General features: G+C 39.2%; 1 protein-coding gene across 1 annotated transcript; it reads left to right on the top strand.

The window, feature by feature from the left end:
• The first annotated feature begins 7,392 nt into the window (after positions 1 to 7,392).
• SWEET2 (Nodulin MtN3 family protein) lies at positions 7,393 to 13,691 on the top strand. Its single transcript, XM_089424044.1, has 6 exons — positions 7,393 to 7,654; positions 10,893 to 10,929; positions 11,202 to 11,418; positions 11,923 to 12,081; positions 12,672 to 12,791; positions 12,937 to 13,691. The coding sequence occupies exons 1-6, from the start codon at positions 7,609 to 7,611 to the stop codon at positions 13,051 to 13,053; spliced, it is 696 nt and encodes a 231-aa protein (XP_089280170.1). The 5' UTR covers positions 7,393 to 7,608; the 3' UTR covers positions 13,054 to 13,691.
• The last annotated feature ends 5,984 nt before the right edge of the window (positions 13,692 to 19,675 follow it).

Raw genomic sequence — 19,675 nt, 5'->3', positions numbered from 1 at the left:
CCACTTACAAATATTAATATGGGCTTTATTGACTCTTGACTATGACGTGATCCCATGACATAAATAAGGGGGTTAGGGTGGGACCCTAACATGCCCTCCCCCTTAAGACTAGCCTTGTCCTCAAGGCTGAAGCTGCGGAAACTGCTGAAGAATAGTGGCTGGTTCCCAAGTTGCATCTTCCGGAGAGGTGTCTTTCCATTTGACGGGGAATTCCTTAATCATGCGGCCGCGCAGGTGCTTGTCTCGTGTGTCTAGAACCTGTTCGGGTTGAAGCCAGATTGACCCTTCTTCGTCCAATTCAGGTAGACTTGTTTGAACTCGGCAATTGTTCCCAATCACTTTCTTGAGGCACGATACATGGAAAACTGGATTGGATTTTGCCGCAGGTGGCAAAGCCAACTTGTAAGCCACTTCTCCAATGCGCTGAAGTACTTGGTATGGTCCGTAGAATTTTGGAGAGAGCTTTTGACAACCCTTGTCTTTGAGTGATGTTTGCTTATATGGTTGCAGCCTCAAAAAGACCTGATCCCCTTCTTGAAATTGGCGCTCTGAGCGATGCTGGTCGACCTGTTGCTTCATGCGGTTCTGAGCTTGATGAAGATTCTCTCTAAGATGGGCGAGCATGGTTGCGCGGTGTTGTAGGAGTTGATCCACTGCTTGTACTTTGGAGCACCCCTTGAGATAAGAAGTAGGGGAAGGCGGAAGTTGACCACATACTGCTTCATAGGGAGTCATTTTGGTGGTGGCATGATAGTTGGTGTTATACCACCATTCAGCCAGAGGTAACCATTGTACCCAAAGGTGTTGCTTTTCTGAAGTGAAACACCTAAGGTAGGTTTCTAGACATTTGTTGACGGCTTCGGTTTGACCATCTGTTTGCGGATGATATGAAGTACTGAGTTTGAGTTGAGTGCCTTGTATTCTGAAGAGTTCCTGCCAAAAATTACTGGTGAAGATTGGGTCGCGGTCGGACACAATAGAAGTGGGCATGCCATGTAATTTGAAGATCTGATCCATGAAAGATTGAGCAACCAAAGTTGGTGTAAACGGGTGGGGTAGGGCGCAGAAATGAGCATACTTCGACAGTTGGTCCACAACCACCATGATGACTGACTTGTTCCCTGACTTTGGAAGACCAGTAATGAAATCCATAGCAACCTCCGTCCAAATTGATGCCGGAATGGGCAATGGTTGTAATGTGCCTGGTGTGTTGATGGTTTCCCCTTTGTGGCGTTGACAGACATCACATTCTGCTACGAAGGTAAGGATGTCCTTTTTCATGCCTGTCCAAAAAAATGATCTTCTGGTGCGAGCATACGTCTTCTGAAAGCCCAAATGTCCTGCAATGGGAGATGAGTGCAATTATGCCAAAATGCGACTTTTGAGGGTGGATGTTGGTGAGATTACGACTCGGTCCTTGTAGCGAAGAATATCATTCTGCCACGAGTAGCCCTTGGTGGAATTAGGATCTACCTGCAATTGAGAAATGAGTTGGGAGAGCCCGGGGTGTGAAAACCATTCCCTGCGAGCCTCTTCAATCCAGTCTGGAATGGGGAGGGAAATTGCGAGCAGAGTACTTTCCTCCTCAAATTGGCGAGATAATCCATCTGCTACACTATTGTCTTTCCCTTTCTTGTAAATGATCTCATAATCATATCCCAGCATTTTGGCTAACCATTTATTTTGTTGTGGGGAGGATAGGCGTTGCTCCAAAAAATATTTAAGACTGTGATTATCTGTGCGGATTTGGAAACGTCGCCCCAATAAGTAAGGTCGCCAGGTCTCGACTGCATGTAAGATGGCCATCATTTCCTTCTCGTAGGTAGATTGGCCCAGATTCCTCCCACTGAGTTGTTGGCTTGTGAAGGCCAACGGTCGCCCTTCCTGCATTAAGACCACCCCAATACCTGTACCCGAAGCATCACATTCAATGACAAAGGATTTGGTGAAGTCAGGTAGTGCTAGGACTGGAGTGGAACACATGGCGTTTTTTAGAGCGGTAAATGCCTGTTGTGCTTCCTCGTTCCAGAAGAAGGAATTTTTCTTTAGGAGTTTAGTGAGGGGTTTCGCTATGCGGCCATAGTTGCGGAAAAATTTACGATAATAGCCTGTGAGACCCAAAAATCCTCTCAAGCTCTTCAAGGTCTTAGGTTGAGGCCATTCTTGCATTGCCTGGATCTTTTTGGAGTCCACCTTGACACCTTCACGCCCCACAATGTGGCCCAAATACTCAACTTCTTCCATGCCAAACGAACACTTGGACATCTTGACAAATAATTTATGCTTGCGGAGCAGTTGCAAGAGTAGATCTACATGCTGAAGATGTGCAGCCCAAGTGCCACTATAGATGAGGATGTCATCGAAGAAGACAAGGACAAATTTTCTGAGATATGGTTTGAGAATGTGATTCATAAGGCTCTGAAAAGTAGAGGGGGCATTACAAAGACCAAATGGCATGACCAGGAACTCATAATGGCCTTCATGAGTTCTGAAAGCCGTCTTGGGAATGTCGACTTCCTTCATGCGAATTTGGTGGTAGCCTGAGCGAAGATCCAACTTAGTGAAGAATTGAGCCCCATTGAGTTTGTCCAGCAAATCGTCAACCACCGGGATGGGAAATTTATCTTTGACTGTCAACTTATTGAGGGCCCTGAAGTCGGGACACATCCGCCACTCCCCATCTTTCTTGAGCACCATGACCACTGGGGATGAATAAGGACTAATGCTGGGACGAATGACACCTGCTTCCAATAGTTCCTTGATGATTTTTTCTATTTCATTCTTTTGGGTGAACGGATATTTGTATGGCCGCACATTTGGGGGTTGGGCCCCTGGAACCAAGGTGATGCTATGATCATGTTCCCCTCGCAAGGGTGGAAGCTCATTAGGCGTGTCAAAGACCGTCCGATGGTTATTTAAAATCTGTTGCATCTCATGATGAATTGGCAGAGACATGGTTTCGACTACCTGGATGGCATTAAATTGAGCTACTACTCCATGATGGCCCTTTTTTAACAATTTTTCCATCCTATGCGAGCTGATGATAGAGGGGGCTCCCGCCTGGAGTCCACGGAGGGTATGTGTGGAGTTGTTATGCTTAAAACTCATATATAACTCCTGGAAATCCATTGTGATTGGCCCAAGAGTGCGGAGCCATTCAGCGCCAAGGACAATGTCGCAACCCCCCATGTGTATGGCAAACATGTGGGTTTTCAACTGATAATCCCCCATTTGAAGTTTGACATTTTCACAGCGACCTTCACATTTCATTGTGCCCCATCCGCAATTTGGACTTGGAAGTTAGAAACTGCTTGTAAAAAACAATGCCCTGCTTCTGCGATTTTTTGATGGATGAAATTATGGGTACTTCCACTATCAATCAAGACTACTACTGGGCGATGTTTAAGAAAACCCCGGATTTTGAGAGTTTGAGGGGAAGAAATCCCTGCCAACTCATGTAGCGAAATAACTGGTTCGTCAGAGACATTCTCCTTTGGGTTGTCTTCTTCTAGCGCCTCATGTTCCTCAAGTGGTGGATCTTCCTCTGTTAAGCTGTAGTCAGTGGCATCTATTTGAAAAAATTTGGGCTCCTTGCATTTATGACCTGGGGAGTATTTTTCATCACAGTAGTAACATAGTCCTTGCTTCCTTCTTTCGTCCATTTCCGTAGGTGACACCTTTTGGACCTTAAGTGTTTGAGTCGTGTTGTGAGCTTGTGGGGGACGACCTTTAGCAGGGAAATTTGGGCGACTGTATTGGGCTACTAATGCACGTTCCACCTTACGAGCTACCTGGCAAGCCTCCGTCCACGTGGGAGGGTGGTGAAGTAGAACTTGAGCTTTGATGGCTTCTTTAAGACCGTTGATAAAACATTCCGTGTAGAACTCATCTGTGAGACCCCTAGTGCGGAAGGATAAGGCTTCAAAAGCGGTAATATATTCATCCACTGTACCAGTCTGTCGGAGCTTAGTGAGACGACCCAAAAAAGAGTCTTCCTGTTCAAAGCGATCTCGAAGAGCTTTGGTAAATTGGGTCCAAGTCTTAAAAGGTCCATTGCAACGCTGATGCCATTCCCACCATTGCCACCGTTCATTGTCCAAGTACATGCTCCCCAACATAAGCTTATTCGCATCATCTGGGATATGATTCAATTTGAAATACTGCTCCATTTGTGCTAGCCATGCGGACGGGTGAGAACCGTCAAATTTATGCACATCCAACTTGGGAGGTCGCTGACTGGGTGGTGGATGGGTGTGCCAGACGTGAGGAGAGTGGCTAGACTCACCCTCATGGTATTCATGGCCATTATACGCCTCCTCGTGGGCTTGCTCCTTGCCCTTCGGGAGGAATTGCTGTATCTGGAGACTTAGTCCGCGAAGCTCAGTTTGGATGGAGTTCACAGTGTCTTCAAGTTTGTCCATCCTTTCATTGGCCATCGCTTGAGCTCTAGTTTCTACCATACACCAACCTGATGAAAAATTGGGACCGCCTAAAAATTTTTACTAATAAATTGAATGGTACCACCTTGCTCAGCTCGTCGTCCTGATTCTGATGGGCTAGATCACCAATAAGCGCCCCGGAAGATCTCAGACTTTTTTTTTTTTTTGAAAACTCCTAACGGAGTTTTACTCCTTCTTGATCAATATTGCAGTTGCCAAATCCTCAAAATGTCAATGCTGCCAAAAGTCCTGTGAAAAGTATACCCCGGTATAGGAACCCTTCACAACAACTCCGATCTGGTGGGTCTGAGAGATCTGAATGGCGGAACAACTGCTGCGGCGGATCTGATGGATCTGCGGGACTGATGTCTGTTGCTGTTGCACCTCTTTGCACACGCGGATCGGGAATAGATGATGTGTGATCCCCCGATAGAAAAGGAAACTATGGTCATGAGGAGTGTCAGGTGCTACAGATCGCAATATACATAAGGGTCTGACAGTAGTACTCGGCCCAATGTTTCAGGGCTCTAACTAAGGAGGATCGACCGTACCCTTAGCCGTACAACCCGACTTCCCTATCGTACGAGCGAGTAATCTCTCCGAGTGCTGTTCTCGGTGTACTGTAGCCACAAGACGGCCGACGGTTTATCTATGGCGAGGTTTCAAGGGAGCCTAGGGGGCTTCCGATATACCCATAGGGTACGTGGAAGACAGTCCGTGCGCGGTTCTGTCTAATGCGCTACTACTCGAAGGGGTACCCACAGGGGTTACAAGGGAGTCCAACAGACGTGACCACCTCTTGTATTTCCTGCGTGCATGCCTCCCCAAATCCGTAGGTTTATGTGCTCAACGACAGATCCCGTGGTTTAAAGACGCCGGAACACGTCTTTAGCCAAATTTTTTTTTGCTAAGAATTGGAGATCCCACCGGCCCTAGAAAGTGCTCTGATACCACTTGTTATGCTCTTAACCTGCAAAATGATACCCAAATACAGAATATGCGAAGAAAAGATACCCATAACACAGAATAGCAATGATTTTATTATTCAGAGAGTAATGTTCACTTGCCTCTTCGAGGGGGCAACTTCCAATAGAGCAGAGCTCGAATACAAAATAAGACACAATGCTCCTCACAGGGAGTCTCTATCCTTTATATATGACTCATACATGCAATACCACGGGCCAATATCGTGGGTTTTATTAATACCATCTATCTAATACTACGGCCCATTTGCAACTAACTGTGGTCCCGTCATTAATTGCGGGTTAACCACTTACAAATATTAATATGGGCTTTATTGACTCTTGACTATGACGTGATCCCATGACATAAATAAGGGGGTTAGGGTGGGACCCTAACAAAATTTAAGTCCATAAGGGCACTTATTGCATGCAACTGATTAAGGATGCGCCACATTCCACCCCACCATAGACTCAACTGGATTATAATCTTTCTTGTAGTTGAGTACCCATAAGCTCGACCATGGAGCCAAGAGGGAATTTTGCTCAGTAAAATAGTGTGGAGTTTTCACAGGGATCTCCTTTATCCAGTTATCTCATCAATCTTTTGCTTTTTATATATCTTTATGTTATGTTATTGCATGAATGTTAGTCTTTGTCAATGTGCACTCTCCTCTATCTCTGGTCTCCTCGCTTCACACATAGGGCTTTCTTCTTATTCACACAAGAGCCTCCTTTCGTCTCTCTATGCTGCTTTCCATGAATTCCCAGAGAATGCTCCCTTTGTCTAAGAGAATGTTTTCCCCTTTCCTTGTCTATCACCCTTCTCTCTCCCTTCCTCCCCCCCCTCTTTTCTTTGACTTCTCACTTTGATGGGATTATGTGGATGGTTAGAAGTCTCCAAAATAGAGGGTACATAGCCCATACCTGTGGGCAGTTTGGTACCATTATCCCACAGCTTGGATAAGATACCCCTACTATTTTCATGATTAAAGAAGTTATTTCCACACCTTCAACTAGATATTTTTTTGGAGAAAGTTTGACAATCTTAATCCTTTAGCAAAACCAATAATTTATTGACAAATATTAATTCTTCAACCCCCTTGTTAGCTTCCCTTTTCCTCATAGCTTCTAATGGTGTGTATCAAGTCTTCATCTCTTTTGGTAGTAAATTATAATTACAATTATTCTAATCTTTTGCTAATTTATATTTGCATATCCATATATAAATCAAAACATAATTAATTACCATTACAATATTAACACATTTACTATTTAAAATAAGATTATCATTTAACATGATTAGAAATAATAATTATTTAACAAATTACAATGTATTTTTTACTTTGTTTTCCATCGCTATTCAACATTATTAATAAAACATATATAAAACCACTTTATAGTTAGAATGACATCCTTTTACTATGTTTCATGTTTTACTCATTTTTATTCACCATGTTTATTTAAGCTTTCAGAATTAATATATTTTATTAAAAATAATATTATTGATAAATAATAAAAATAATTATAAAATTACAAATTATAATATTAAAATTCTAATAATTAGATATATATATTATAAATTTTATACTGTAAATAATTTCTTTAGTTACCATTTCAGCGGATATCTTCGTATTGTAATTTCAAAATCTAATTTTACAATTTCAAAGAAACAAAATTTGTAGTCAATGATAGGATTCAGCATATTCCACACAAAAACTCTTTCGTGGACAGATATTCGGTGTCAATTTCTTTGGGTGCTGTCTTCTCCATTGGTTTAAACAATTTTATATTTGATATAAAATGGTTTGGAGAGTTTTATTTTACTTAAGATTAGGTAAAGCAAAAATTTAAAAGGATTTTTCCAGATTTTTAGGTTATTATAGAGAATTTCAAAATCTCTGGAAAAATGGTAACTTTGGAATTTTATCTCCAGATCGCGGAAACACCATACCTTTAGAAATATAAATTATTCTCAGCATCTTCTATCTTAAACTTAAAATATCGTTTTACATACTTTTTATTCACAACCTGTCAAATGAATTTGGTTGCTTTCTGCGACCTCACTAAAAAGTTAATAATTATTTCTAATATCAGAAGGCATTTATAGGCGCGTTACTGCAATCAAGTCAATCTTCGTTCGTGGGCAGAGTTAGATTATTTCGTATTTTGACATTTTTTGAGCATTTGCAGCGCGCAAACTATCCGCAATGTTGTCTTACGAAGAGATTTGGCACTACGCTGCTGGAATCGCAGGTACCGACTTCGGATTTATTTCTCCCCTTTCTCCCCTTTCTACACTGCCATCCTGAAGTAGTTTCAGTTTGCATTTGATGTCAATGGGTTGAAATAAGATGTTACAGATTGCTGACGTAGTGGCTTACAAGATTTCAGTAGAAAAACCGTCTGTATTTCATGTTCCCGCATGGATTTCGACACCCATAAGCTAATAATGTTTCTGATAAGTGTCTGAAAATATAAATTCTCAGACTCTGTTTTCCGGTAAGTGACGGGGATCGGTTTTTCGATTTTGATCTAGCTTATAGGCACCTATATTTTCTATGTGACCTGGAACTTTAGCGGTATGCACGCAGCCGCACTGATGTATGATTTTTAAATCTTAAATGTGAATCCAGTAGCAGAAAATGTTAGGTTTCCAAACTGATAATGATCATATATAAAAGGCAAGTGATAAACTTACCTGAGTTATAGGGTAAGATCGGGGTTTGAAAGATCTTATACGAACACGATTAGTCTCAGTGATTTCTGTGAGCAAAAGTTTGTAGGCAAAGTCCGTGACTGCTTTTTCTGGTACTTCCTATTGGAATCTCTTTCCGATAAGTATCAGAAGACAAGTTGGCTTTTAAAAGCTAGATTTTCTAAATTGGTTATCTGTTTTCCCTAAATCTCCTCGGTATTATTTTTATATACCATTTTCGAAGGCTATCTTTGGGATGCAAGTTACAGGGGCCTAAGTGATAGTATCTTTTTTGATTTTGTATTTTTTAGTAGTTTTTTACTTGTTTCTTCATTTAAGCAAAGTTTAAATTTCTTTGTATTTTCTGTTAAAGTTGCTCTGAGAAACATGCCCTAAGGTAGGAGACATAGGAGGGTTAATAACATAATACAACATGAATTTCCTCAATATCAGGCTAGAGGTACGTCTATTTCCCAAATTAGTCTTTCTTTATTTTATTTTGATGTTGTTTTGAGAAACATTACTAAGGTTGGAGGCTGCATGCAGAACATGAATTTCCTTCGGCTAGGGGCCAGGTTTGAAGGGCATCTAGTCCCCGAATTTCTCTATCTTTTTCATTTTTTGAAGTTGTTTTCGGGTACATTCCCCATGGTTGGAGGCCGCACTGCAGAACATGAATTTCTTTTGGCTTAGGTGCCAGGTTTGTGGGATATCTATACTGCCAAATTTGCCTTATGCTTTCATTTGGCTTCATCTCTTTTTGGGTAGCCATTTGGGCTGTGCAAACAGTGAGAATGGAAACCTAATGAGCTGCTTAATACTGTCAGCTTAACCAGTGAACCAAGGCCACATTGACAAAGTTTACTTTAAGCATAAACTCTGCTTTTGTATAATTTTTTTTTGCAAATTTCAGATTTTACCAAAATCAATAAGATTGTTGAGTTTCTAAATTTTCAAATACCGCCTGATCCTCGCTCTCTCTCATACTATATTGACCAACTATTACCTGTAATTACTCCTTATTTTGGTTGTTACTTTCTGTTCAGTATTGCTAGAGGTGATAATTTATTGAGGTGGGTGCATTCTAGATTGGACCAAACCAACATGAAGTTTGAAAGAATCGCTACTGCAAATAATTGTGATAGAATTTGCCAGAAAATTAATCTAACTTTATTGTAACATCCATCCAGAAAAGAGACGAGCATTATATATTTTCTAGGAAATGAATCGTAATAATTATTTTATAAATGGTATAAAAAAACATGATCTTAAAATTGCCTTCAAATTCGAAATTCGCCAATGTTGGAGATTCTACGAATTTTATTTTTTTAATAAAAATTGGACAAATGCGGTGACTAAGCTAAGAACCTTGCCAAGGCTAATCAAGTTGTGAATCCTTCTGAAAAAGAGGACTAATTTTGGAAATGTGGTGCATGGATGTCAGCTCCTCACGCTGGAAAGCATTGAGTTAAGAGTCTAAGACCTCCAACAAGCACAACCCTTGCATTTAGTTGCCCATCATCAAATTTGGAATCCTGAACAGACTGCTGGGAATAGTCTCAAACAAAGTTGAGGATGGCATCAATGCACCATGCCCCATGTTCCTTGGGTGACACTGATATGATAGCACAAATTAATGACATGAGGAATAAAGAATAGTTAAGTCTGGCAGCAACTGTAATCAGACACAGGGTGAAAGCATCATCCAAAACGATTGCCGTTGTAGGTGGAATTTTAAGTCCACCGTTAAATCCCATGGCTTAAACTTGGAGAGGCATTGGGAACTTCCAGGCTGGAATTCTGTAGGGGCAGAAGGAGTTTCCAGTGAAGATGTGAAATGCATAGAGATTAAAAAGAACACCAGTAGGGGAAACCCTCCCCTCTTAGATGTCATGTTGGGTTATATGGTCTGATTATGTAGTTAAATATCAAGAGAATGCTGTACATCACAACATTTAAGAGAACGTGATCCTGTTTCAAAGACCTCAAGCTACTGTTCCTTTTAGTCATCAGGGTTTTTCAAACCTTGTTCTTGTAAAATTGTAAAATTAGATATTCATAGGTCAATTGGGAAAATCTCGGGTAGTTGGGATGAACGATTATTGTCCTCCCCACTTAGGTTCAAATCCTCTCTAGTGACATGATGAGCTTTGATGCCTTGATGATTATTGTTGTAATGGCTTCGAGCCTGAGATAAGCACTCATAAGTGAGTATTCTGTGGGCTGGCCTGGTACCAGCAACCTCACTCATGCCTGTGGGCTGAGAGGGAGGCCGATTTCTTTCCTTGGAAAAAAAATTATGTATTTGTAGGATATGGTTATTCAAATTGGTTGTTAAAAGGAAAGAAGGAAGCGGAACAGTAGCTCTAAATTTCACTATCTGCATCATAACTTGCATATGTGAATGATGCCATTTTATAATGTGATAGATAAACTGTGATAAGTTTGACTGCTGTCAGCTGATCGATCCATCGATTTGTATCTTTACAAGTAAATCTCTTAAGAATTTCTGTTTAAAGGTAAGTCTAGTAACTTGTGCAGAACTGAATTGAATTATGACATACAAGTAATTTGCAGAGACTCATCTTACACTAACATGGCATCAAAACTCTTTTATTGAAATATATTAGCCAGTGCAAAATGACCGTTAGGTATTCGAGAGTATTCCCCTCCAACAAGTTTGAATTATGTTATTATTTCATATTTGTTTTCTCATGAATGCATATTATTTGCTTGATGAGATTAGTCACTCCATATTTTGTTTATAACGGAATAATTTCTCTGTTTTTGTTGCAGGCAACTTCTTTGCTCTGGGCCTTTTCTTGTCCCCGATGTAAGTTTCCACTTCTGAGATCTACTTCACCTGTAACAGCAACTACCCATTTTAGGGCCATTGTCCATAGACTCTTATATAAAGCTAAATGTCATTATGATTACTACTTTTAACATAATACACTGTAGGAACTGACCCCAAAACTCTCATTGATGCTTCTGTTCTTGGATAAAATTTAAAAGGAATGGTGTAGAAAGACTGCACTGAAATTGGTACGTTAAGTTAATTTTTCAAACCAATACTAATACAGCTGTGGATTTTGTCATTTGCAGTCCTACATTCAGCAGAATAACAAGAAATAGGTCAACCGAGCAATTTTCAGTCTTCCCTTATATCTTTGCACTCTTTAATTGCTTGATTTGCACATGGTATGGCCTTCCTTTTGTATCACAGAACAATATACTGGTGACCACTGTTAATGCAGCGGGAGCCATTTTTCAGCTATTCTACATCTCACTCTATATTGCATATTGCCAGAAGGAAGCACGGGTATAGCCACCAGTTCTTGTTTTGTGTAAAGTTTATTTTCTATTTGTTTGAAGATACTTGTATATTATTGTAGCTTGACATGCTGGCTAATGGATTCCATATTAGGCTTTTTAGTACCCTAATGAACCTAGGGGCATATTAAAATTTTGCTTATGTAATATTATATGAATCATCGCCTACATGGCAAAGCATATAAACTGGGGTTTACCTTGCCCAGACAGACCCACATACATGCAAGTATATAGATGGATGGATTTATACTGAGCAATTTAATGTAGAACATCAACTGTATTTGATTGCAATACATGCAAAATATAGATGGATGGATTTATACTGAGCAATTCATGTAGAACTAAACTGTATTTGATAGGTTCTGCTGATGTTCATAGTTTGACAATAACCTTCTGACAATTGTGGCAGCCACATTACAAGTTTTCTCTTGAAAAATATATTTTTCAGAGAAAATGGTTAGTATAATTGATTTTTGCCTTTTGCCAATGGCAGGTTAAAATGGTAGCATTGCTTCTGTTGGTTGTGGGTATAGTTATTGCAATAGCGTTGGTGACATATGAGTTTATGGAGCAGCCACTGCGAAAGCTGTTCGTCGGTTCTCTTAGTGTATTCTCCCTCATCAGCATGTTTGCATCACCATTATCTATCATTGTACGAGCCTCTCGGTTTAAGACAATCATTACCTTAATCGTCTCTGGTACATCTGTCTTGCATTTCTTGACTATGTGTCTTATCTTCGTTATTGTACTGAGGGCCACTTATGGAATTATTTCAGGGAAAATTTCTATAAGGAAATTCTGCCTTAATGTACAAGTATGTAGGTTGTGATCTCAAACAATTAGAGTGAGAGGGTCATTTTACTAAGAGCCACCTTGGTTTGCTGTTAAGTAAGGTGGATTTAAAAAACAATGAACATATTAATCACCAAGGCAAAGCAGGGTTTAAAATATAAGAATACTGATATAAATATGTGATATCCCCATAGCTTATGTTAGTAGTATTTTGTGGATAGCAGGTCACCAAGGCAAAGTAGGGTTTGAAATATTGGAATACTGAATATAAATATCTGATATCCCCACAGCTTATGTTAGTAGTTTTTTGTGGATAGCAGGCCTTGGAAAATTAGGAGCTGCAGAAAATCAATAGATGGTAGCAAGTCTTGTTTTAAAAATGAATTTCTGGTGCTCAGTAATAACCCATAGAGCATGTAACAAAGCATAGAAATTTCCTTTGATTTGCAGAAGCTGGTAATTGAAACAAGAAGCGTTGAGTTTATGCCATTTTATCTCTCTCTTTCCACCTTGTTGATGAGTGTATCCTTTTTCACATATGGATTCCTTGGCCAAGATCCTTTTGTTTATGTAAGTATATGATCCCATTCTCTATTGTATTATATGCTGGAACTATGCCCCCATTAGAATGTAGCTTCCCCACCTCATCTTATTCAATGCTCGACGTACTGCCAATAATCTAATCTGTATACCTTGTTCTTACTTTTTTTTGTAGGTCCCAAACGGGATTGGCAGTGTTTTGGGCATGATACAGTTGGGGTTGTACTTCAGTTATCACGACTTTGGTCGGAGAAGGCAGGCAGCACAACCATTGCTGAGCTCAACTGCCTGAGATTTTCACTACAAAATTGGCTGGCAGTGTTAGTCCACTCAGTGTTTGCTGCTCGAGTGTCAGATTCTTTACATAACAAATGATCATGCTTTCACCTTCATTCTGAATACATACATGTTGTGCATATCGGAGCTTGATCACAGATTGGGATAAAATTTCCTCACTACACTTTGAGCATGGTGTCTGGTAGCTGACCTTCGAGATTGGAATTGTAAAACGTTTCAATGACTCGGGATTGCTTTTTAAGCCGTAAATGTTTCTTTGCGGTTGGCAGAGTTCCTGCTAACTTGAGCAAGAAAAAATCTCTATCGATTTTTCTAATTGTTTAGCAATTGAATCCAAAATAGATTTATGAAGACTCTTTAGACTTTGTAACATTTGCCATGATATACAAAATTCATTTACAGCCCAAAACGGAGGATCACATCAGAAATTATATTGGTGCTTTTTTATTACCGTGTTTTTACCTTGTTAGATGGCAAGGTATGCAAATCTTGGAACAGGTTCACTATGAGCAAATAGCCAATAGGTAAACAGTATTGTTATCGTGACAATGGCATCAAATGTTGGCAAACTGAAAAGAAAGGCTAATCGCAATTCGTTTCCTGCTTATGAGTCCATATCCTTTCTTTATATCATCTTTAATTTCAATCCAGTGAATAACGGAAATATTATTATTGACTGATCAAGTCAAGGGAGGGTGCACTTTGCACTGTTTTAAAACTTAATGCTAGACCCAAAAATGCTGTAAGACTTGTTTGCAGCTTCAAACTATTACGTCTAACAATTCTGTTAAGAGAAACTTGCATTATCTTGGCACTCTGCATTTTCATTTTTCTTTACAGTGTTTGATAAAAACCTTAATTTATAACCATCTATTTTAATTTTAATTTGATCTGCCTGGAAACAGTAGATTCTTGTTTGCTAGAGAAACTTGTTCCACAAAACATGAAAATTTTGCAGGGAGAGTAGCAATGTTTTTTACAACATAATATGGGGTTATTTGGTTCGAAAAAATGAACAATTTGCACTTAGTAAGGCCCTTTACAACATATTATATTTGGTTCGAAAAAATGAACAATTTGCACCGAGCAGTAAGGCCCTTTACAACATATTATAGGGGGAGAAGTTGTTATGTCAGTCTAGTATCGGTGAGGTTGTTATGTCAGGTTAGTATGGGGTGATGTTGTTATGTAATGTTGAGTAATGTTATGTTACATTATGTTAATGATTTAATTAAAATAAAATAAAACAAAACAGAAAAACTAATGTACATGTATAGACAACATTTACAAATTTAAACAAGTCTATCTTAAACTTGGATTTATCAAAGAGGGATCAGATTTCTTAAGGTATAGTTTTTTTATCATTTATTATTTAGTGATTAAGGTATATTTATTTTTGTCATTTATTATGAAGTGATTAATACATGAGATGCAATTAAATGATCAAAAAAATTATGCATTTAGCAAATTGATCCATCTTGGTGTTTGATAGATTCAGGGTTAAGATGAATCTATATTGGTAGGAATTAATAGTTTACTTGACATACTTTCACAATGATCCATCTCCAAGTCAGAAACACAAATCAACCCAATTGGTAAGTAAGGTAAACATCAATCCCACAATTCACTTTAAATTGACTCCCTTTCAAGTTGGTGTTTACAATAATAACCAAGTTGAGGATTATTTCTATTGGGTTATTCTTGGAATATTAATCCACATTCTGAACTTAGACACCCTCAATTGGGGTAGGTCTTGGGTTTAATTGCCAACATGTACAGTTGTGGTTGATTGGTAAAGTGTGGCTTGAGGGGGGTGAGACACAATAGCATGATATCAAATAAAGGCCGTGGTTGATTAGTTAATTGTGGCTTGAGGGGGAGCGTAGTGTTGGAATATTAATTCATATTTTCACAACTTTACTCAAATTGATGATGTTCAACCCTAATGGGGTGACTTCATTAACAATATACCATATGTATATAGTCAACCATGTTATTCATAAGCGATATACCACATATACATACACAAACATTGTTGGTGTAATATTGTAAGTGCATCTTGTAACAAATAAGATAGATGTCCTTCTTCAAGAACGTATAGGATAGAGAAATTCCCTTGGAACATATACTCCATTGGAGGTGCTTAGTTGGGCTTTGATATTTTATTTTGTATTGGCCCAGTTGACCTTGATCCTTGTTGGTTTTGCTACCACATTTTGTTGTTGTCATTATTCCTACCATTGCTCTAGACATCCTTGATGACATTAACTCTTTATAAGATTTACGTAGTTTAGATGAGAGTGGTTTTGACTGGGAGGCATATCATCTTCTAACAAAGTATACTACATTAATGTACTAAGGTAGTTCGTGAATACCTTTCCTTTTTCTTTATGTTCATCTTAAGATCCAAGCTCATAAATTAACTAAGGATTCCTTGTCTCACTACGTAATCTAGACAAGAGTGTTAGTTTTTGTAACATCGAATGATGTTCTAGTCTTGAAACTTTGTGGAGAGGCTAAAACACCTGAGTTCTCCAAAACCCAAAAATCGTTTATGGAAATGCCACCTAGAGATAGCTAAATTAAATTAATTGACCATCATTTAAATTTTTCTTAAATCTAACATAGGAAAATTGGTTAATTAATAGTAATTAATTGGGAAGTGTGAGAATTCTCTAGAAACTCACACGGATTGACTTGGAGATGATCTCAACCATCGATTAAGTTTTAATCTTGGATGTTGGAGTCCCAACTGATGATTATAAGAAGGGGTTGATGGGTATATGGAGAAACACACAGAGTGAGAGCTAATAGTGTGAGCTCTTTGGCAAATTGAGCTATCCAGCTTTAGAAGTCAAGCAAAGGAAGAGAGTTCGAGCCAAAAATGACGCAAAGGGGCAAAGACAACGGTTTCGAAGGAGGATTCTAGTTCTGGAGAGTCAGGAGAGGAGGACGTGTTTGTTTTCCAGGAGGATGCACAAGACTTGCGTAATGCCTCAAGAACAACAATTCGATTTAACTGTGGGGAAGTTCGATTAAGTTGCTAGAGGTTAGGAATTATTCCAGAAGGCCAGGAGGATCGTTTCCAAAGCAGCCACATGTAGGATAAATTGCTTTGAGAGGGTTTGTCAGCCACACGTGTGGAAGCCAGCGCAGAAGCAACGCAGAGAGTCTGCATAGAGGTTGGACAACTAACCTTTCAAAGGGAGTCAGGTGCTCAAATTGCTTGGATAGAAGGGTAATTTCCCTCATTAAATTTTGCCAGTATTTCTCTCAGATAGAAAATGCCAGTTTGGCGTCATTTTATTGTACTCAGAATTTCACTGCTACATAATAATAAAACCCTTAGCTGATGCACCGATTTTCCCACATTGGGTTTTTCTGGCGACAATTGTTCAAAAATAACTGTGTCATTTTTATGTGTGCGCTAGCATTTTTCAGTTCCTATTTTTTCTTTTGTAGTATTTTTGGTGAAGAAACTGTAGTGTGAATAATTCATTATTTTGCCGTAAACAAAATAAACTGCATAATTAATTTATTAGTTAGAAGAATTATTTCAGTTGCTGCATTTTAAGCGATTTTTCACATGGTATTAGAGGATATTTGATAGACAGGAGGCTCAGAGTTGAAGGAGGAAAATTTCGTTGTGTAGAGGGAGCAACAAGATGAAATTTTCAAGGGTTGCGCAGTGCTTAGCCAGACAATGCGAATTGTTGGACATGGTTCAATTTTCCAGTGGCAGGGGGCAAGAAAGTTCGATTTGTCCAGGGAAGTGATTCCAACAGGTAGAGGGAGTAGCAACTTAGTATTTCCGCAGAGCAAATTTCTTGTTTGGGCACGTAGGGTTTTGCAGTAGTAGAATCAATGTCGGGTGGAAGAAAAATTACACACAGAGGGAGTTTCTCTCAGAGGGCTTCTAGCTTAGAAATATGAAATTTATAGTTGCAACAGGTAGTAGCAGGAGACATATTTTTCTCACTCCAGGAAGGAGTGTGAACAATAGTGCTAGTAGCCGAGTAGGTGAAAGAAGGAGATTGAGTTTGAGTTTTTGCAGAGATGGCTTCAACAAAACTTTGAGATTAGGATGGATTAGAGGGTGCATCGAACTATTGTATCTGGAAGGCTAGGATGACATTCCTACTAGATGAACATGATTTGAAGATGTACGCAGAGAGAGTGGTAGTCGTACCTACAGACCAACATCAACTAGAGAATTATAGAAAGGATATGGCCGAGGCAAAGTGGTTGATTCTCGATGGTGTTCGAGATCATATTGTTTAGCATGTGGTGGCCAAGAATACAACCAAAGAAATGTGGGACGCTATTGCCTCACTATATCAAATTCCTTCCAAGCAGCAGAAGATGTTCCTGAAGGAGAAGCCGAGGAATGTTCGTACGCAGAAGGGTGAAGGCACAAATCTCTTTCTCACCAGAATTCAGGATATTCGGGATGAACTTGTTGCTGTAGGAGAAGCGCCTCAAATTATAGAGCTTGTGTGTTTGGCACTGAGCAGTGTCTCTGAGGAATGGGAAATCTTCGTACAAGGCATTTTTGGACAAGATACGTTACCTAGGTGGGACCGAATGTGGTCAGACATCCAACAAGAGGAGATGAGGTGATCTCTAGTAAAGAGCTCCATTAATGGTAGCTGGAACAAGGGGCCGAAAGGTATGAAGGAGGAATACAATGTGGCCCTTGCATCAAAGAGGAAAGAAAAAGGTCCCAGTCAGGGCAAGGCTCGCAGGGGGAGAAGAAGAATAAGAATAAGGATCTATCTAAGATCAAGTGCTTTAGGTGTGGTGAGTTTGAGCACTACAGTACTTAGTGTCCTCAAAGGAAGAAGGACAAGGAGAAGCAAGATCAGGTGGCAACATCCGTAGAGATAAACTAGGTGCCCTCCAAGTTGGAGAAACAATTTACCATGTATGCAACTATACCTTTAGGAGAGAGGTGGGCAATATGGAGCTTTAGTCCTAGAGTTGCGCAAAGATTTGGGCAGGGTCCATTGAGATGAACATTGGATGGTGTTTCCTTATGGATCATTACCTTTGCTACAAGGGCCCACAATATTCAATAGTAGGAGGATCAATGCTAGTTGATGTAGTCAGATTCCAGAGTGACAGTTGACTAGTTGCAGTCAGATGCTGATGAGTGCAGAGCAGTGTTGATAGCAGAGAAGGAGGCTCAGTGCAGAGTCAACAACAACATAAACTTCCAAGTAGATAGTGCAGAGGCTAGTAGCAGTCAGAGACTCAAGAGACAATTGCAGCACAGATACACAGTCGATTAAGTGTTTTGGATGCTTCTTAGTTGCAGTGGTTGTAGTAGCAACAACAGTGAGAGGGGTGTTAGTTAGGTTGTAGTACAGATGCAAAGTTGGTAGCAATACATGTTGTACAGTGCAGTGTCAACAACAACAAAGATACAACATGGTTCTATAGTGAGGAGTAGATGAATCAGAATTAGCATAGTGGTTGATGGACAGTGGCAGACAACTACAATTGTCAAACGTCAACACCATGGGGAGGATGTTGTGGAGACAGAGTCAGAGAACACCTTCCTTGCTAAGAGGGAGGGTTAGTTTTTGTAGCATCAGATGGTGTTCTAGTCTTAAAAATTTGTGGAGAGGCTAAAACACATGAGTTCTCCAAAACCTAGAAATCATTTCTAAAAATTCCACCTAGAGATAGCTCAATTAAATTAATTGACCATCATTTAAATTTTTCCCAATTCTAAAGGAACACTGGCTAATTAATAGTAATTAATTAAGAAATGTGAGAATTCTTTAGAAACTCACATGGATCGACTTGGAGATGATCTAAGCCATCGATTAAGTTTTAATCTTGGCCATTGGAGTCCCAACTGGAGATTATAAGAAGAGGTCAATGGGTATATGGAAAAACACATAGAGTGAGAGCCTGTAGTGCGAGTTCCTTGGCAGGTCAAGCTATCCAGCTTTAGAAGTCGAGAAAAGGAAGAGAGTTTGAGCCAGAAGGGATGCAAAGGGGAAAAGATAGTGATTCCAAAGGAGGATTCTAGTTCAAGAGAGTCAAGAGAGGAGGACATGTTTATTCTCCAGGAGGTTGTCCAAAAATAACTCTTGTTTTTATGTATGTGTGCTAGCATTTCTCAATTCCTTTTTTGCTTCCACAATATTTTTGGTGAATAAATTGCAATTTGAATAATTCATTATTTTGTCGTAAACAAAAAAAAATTACATAATTAAATTATCAGTTAGAAAAATTATTTCCCCTTACTACATTTCAAGCGATTTTTCAAAAAAATGGCTCCAAGACATATAATCTTCTAAATAAATATACTACTTTAATGTGCTAAGGCAATCCATGAATACCTTTACTTCATCTATTCCCGACGATCCTTAAAATCTTCATTGACACAAACTTCCCTAACTTTATATTTCTTCTATAAGAAGAAGTTTACAAAGTGCCTTGATTACCTTGATTATTTATCGATACAACACCTTTTTACATTTTTCTGTCGCTTAAAATGATGATTTTTGTTTGGGTGGAATGATTTGTTTTTTCAATGTTTTTTCCTTTGCTTCTTAAATTTGTAATGTGAGCACTTGAGTCAATATTGTAATGTGAGCACTTGA

Source organism: Pinus tabuliformis, chromosome 4_2, assembly GCF_031772625.1.
Source record: "Pinus tabuliformis cultivar Carrire ecotype Pingquan chromosome 4_2, CPIR1, whole genome shotgun sequence".
Lineage (NCBI taxonomy): Eukaryota > Viridiplantae > Streptophyta > Pinopsida > Pinales > Pinaceae > Pinus > Pinus tabuliformis.
The sequence above is the reverse complement of the archived record's forward strand: the minus strand, read 5'-3'. Positions and strand labels throughout refer to the sequence as shown.

What these genes read in the sequence shown, in the direction of transcription:
- SWEET2 (XM_089424044.1), top strand. Translation starts at nt 7,609, where the DNA reads ATGTTGTCTTACGAAGAGATTTGGCACTACGCTGCTGGAATCGCAG. An exon ending in CTACGCTGCTGGAATCGCAG is followed by an intron (nt 7,655 to 10,892) that starts GTACCGACTTCG and finishes TTTTTGTTGCAG; the next exon opens with GCAACTTCTTTGCTCTGGGC. An exon ending in CATCACCATTATCTATCATT is followed by an intron (nt 12,082 to 12,671) that starts GTACGAGCCTCT and finishes TTTGATTTGCAG; the next exon opens with AAGCTGGTAATTGAAACAAG.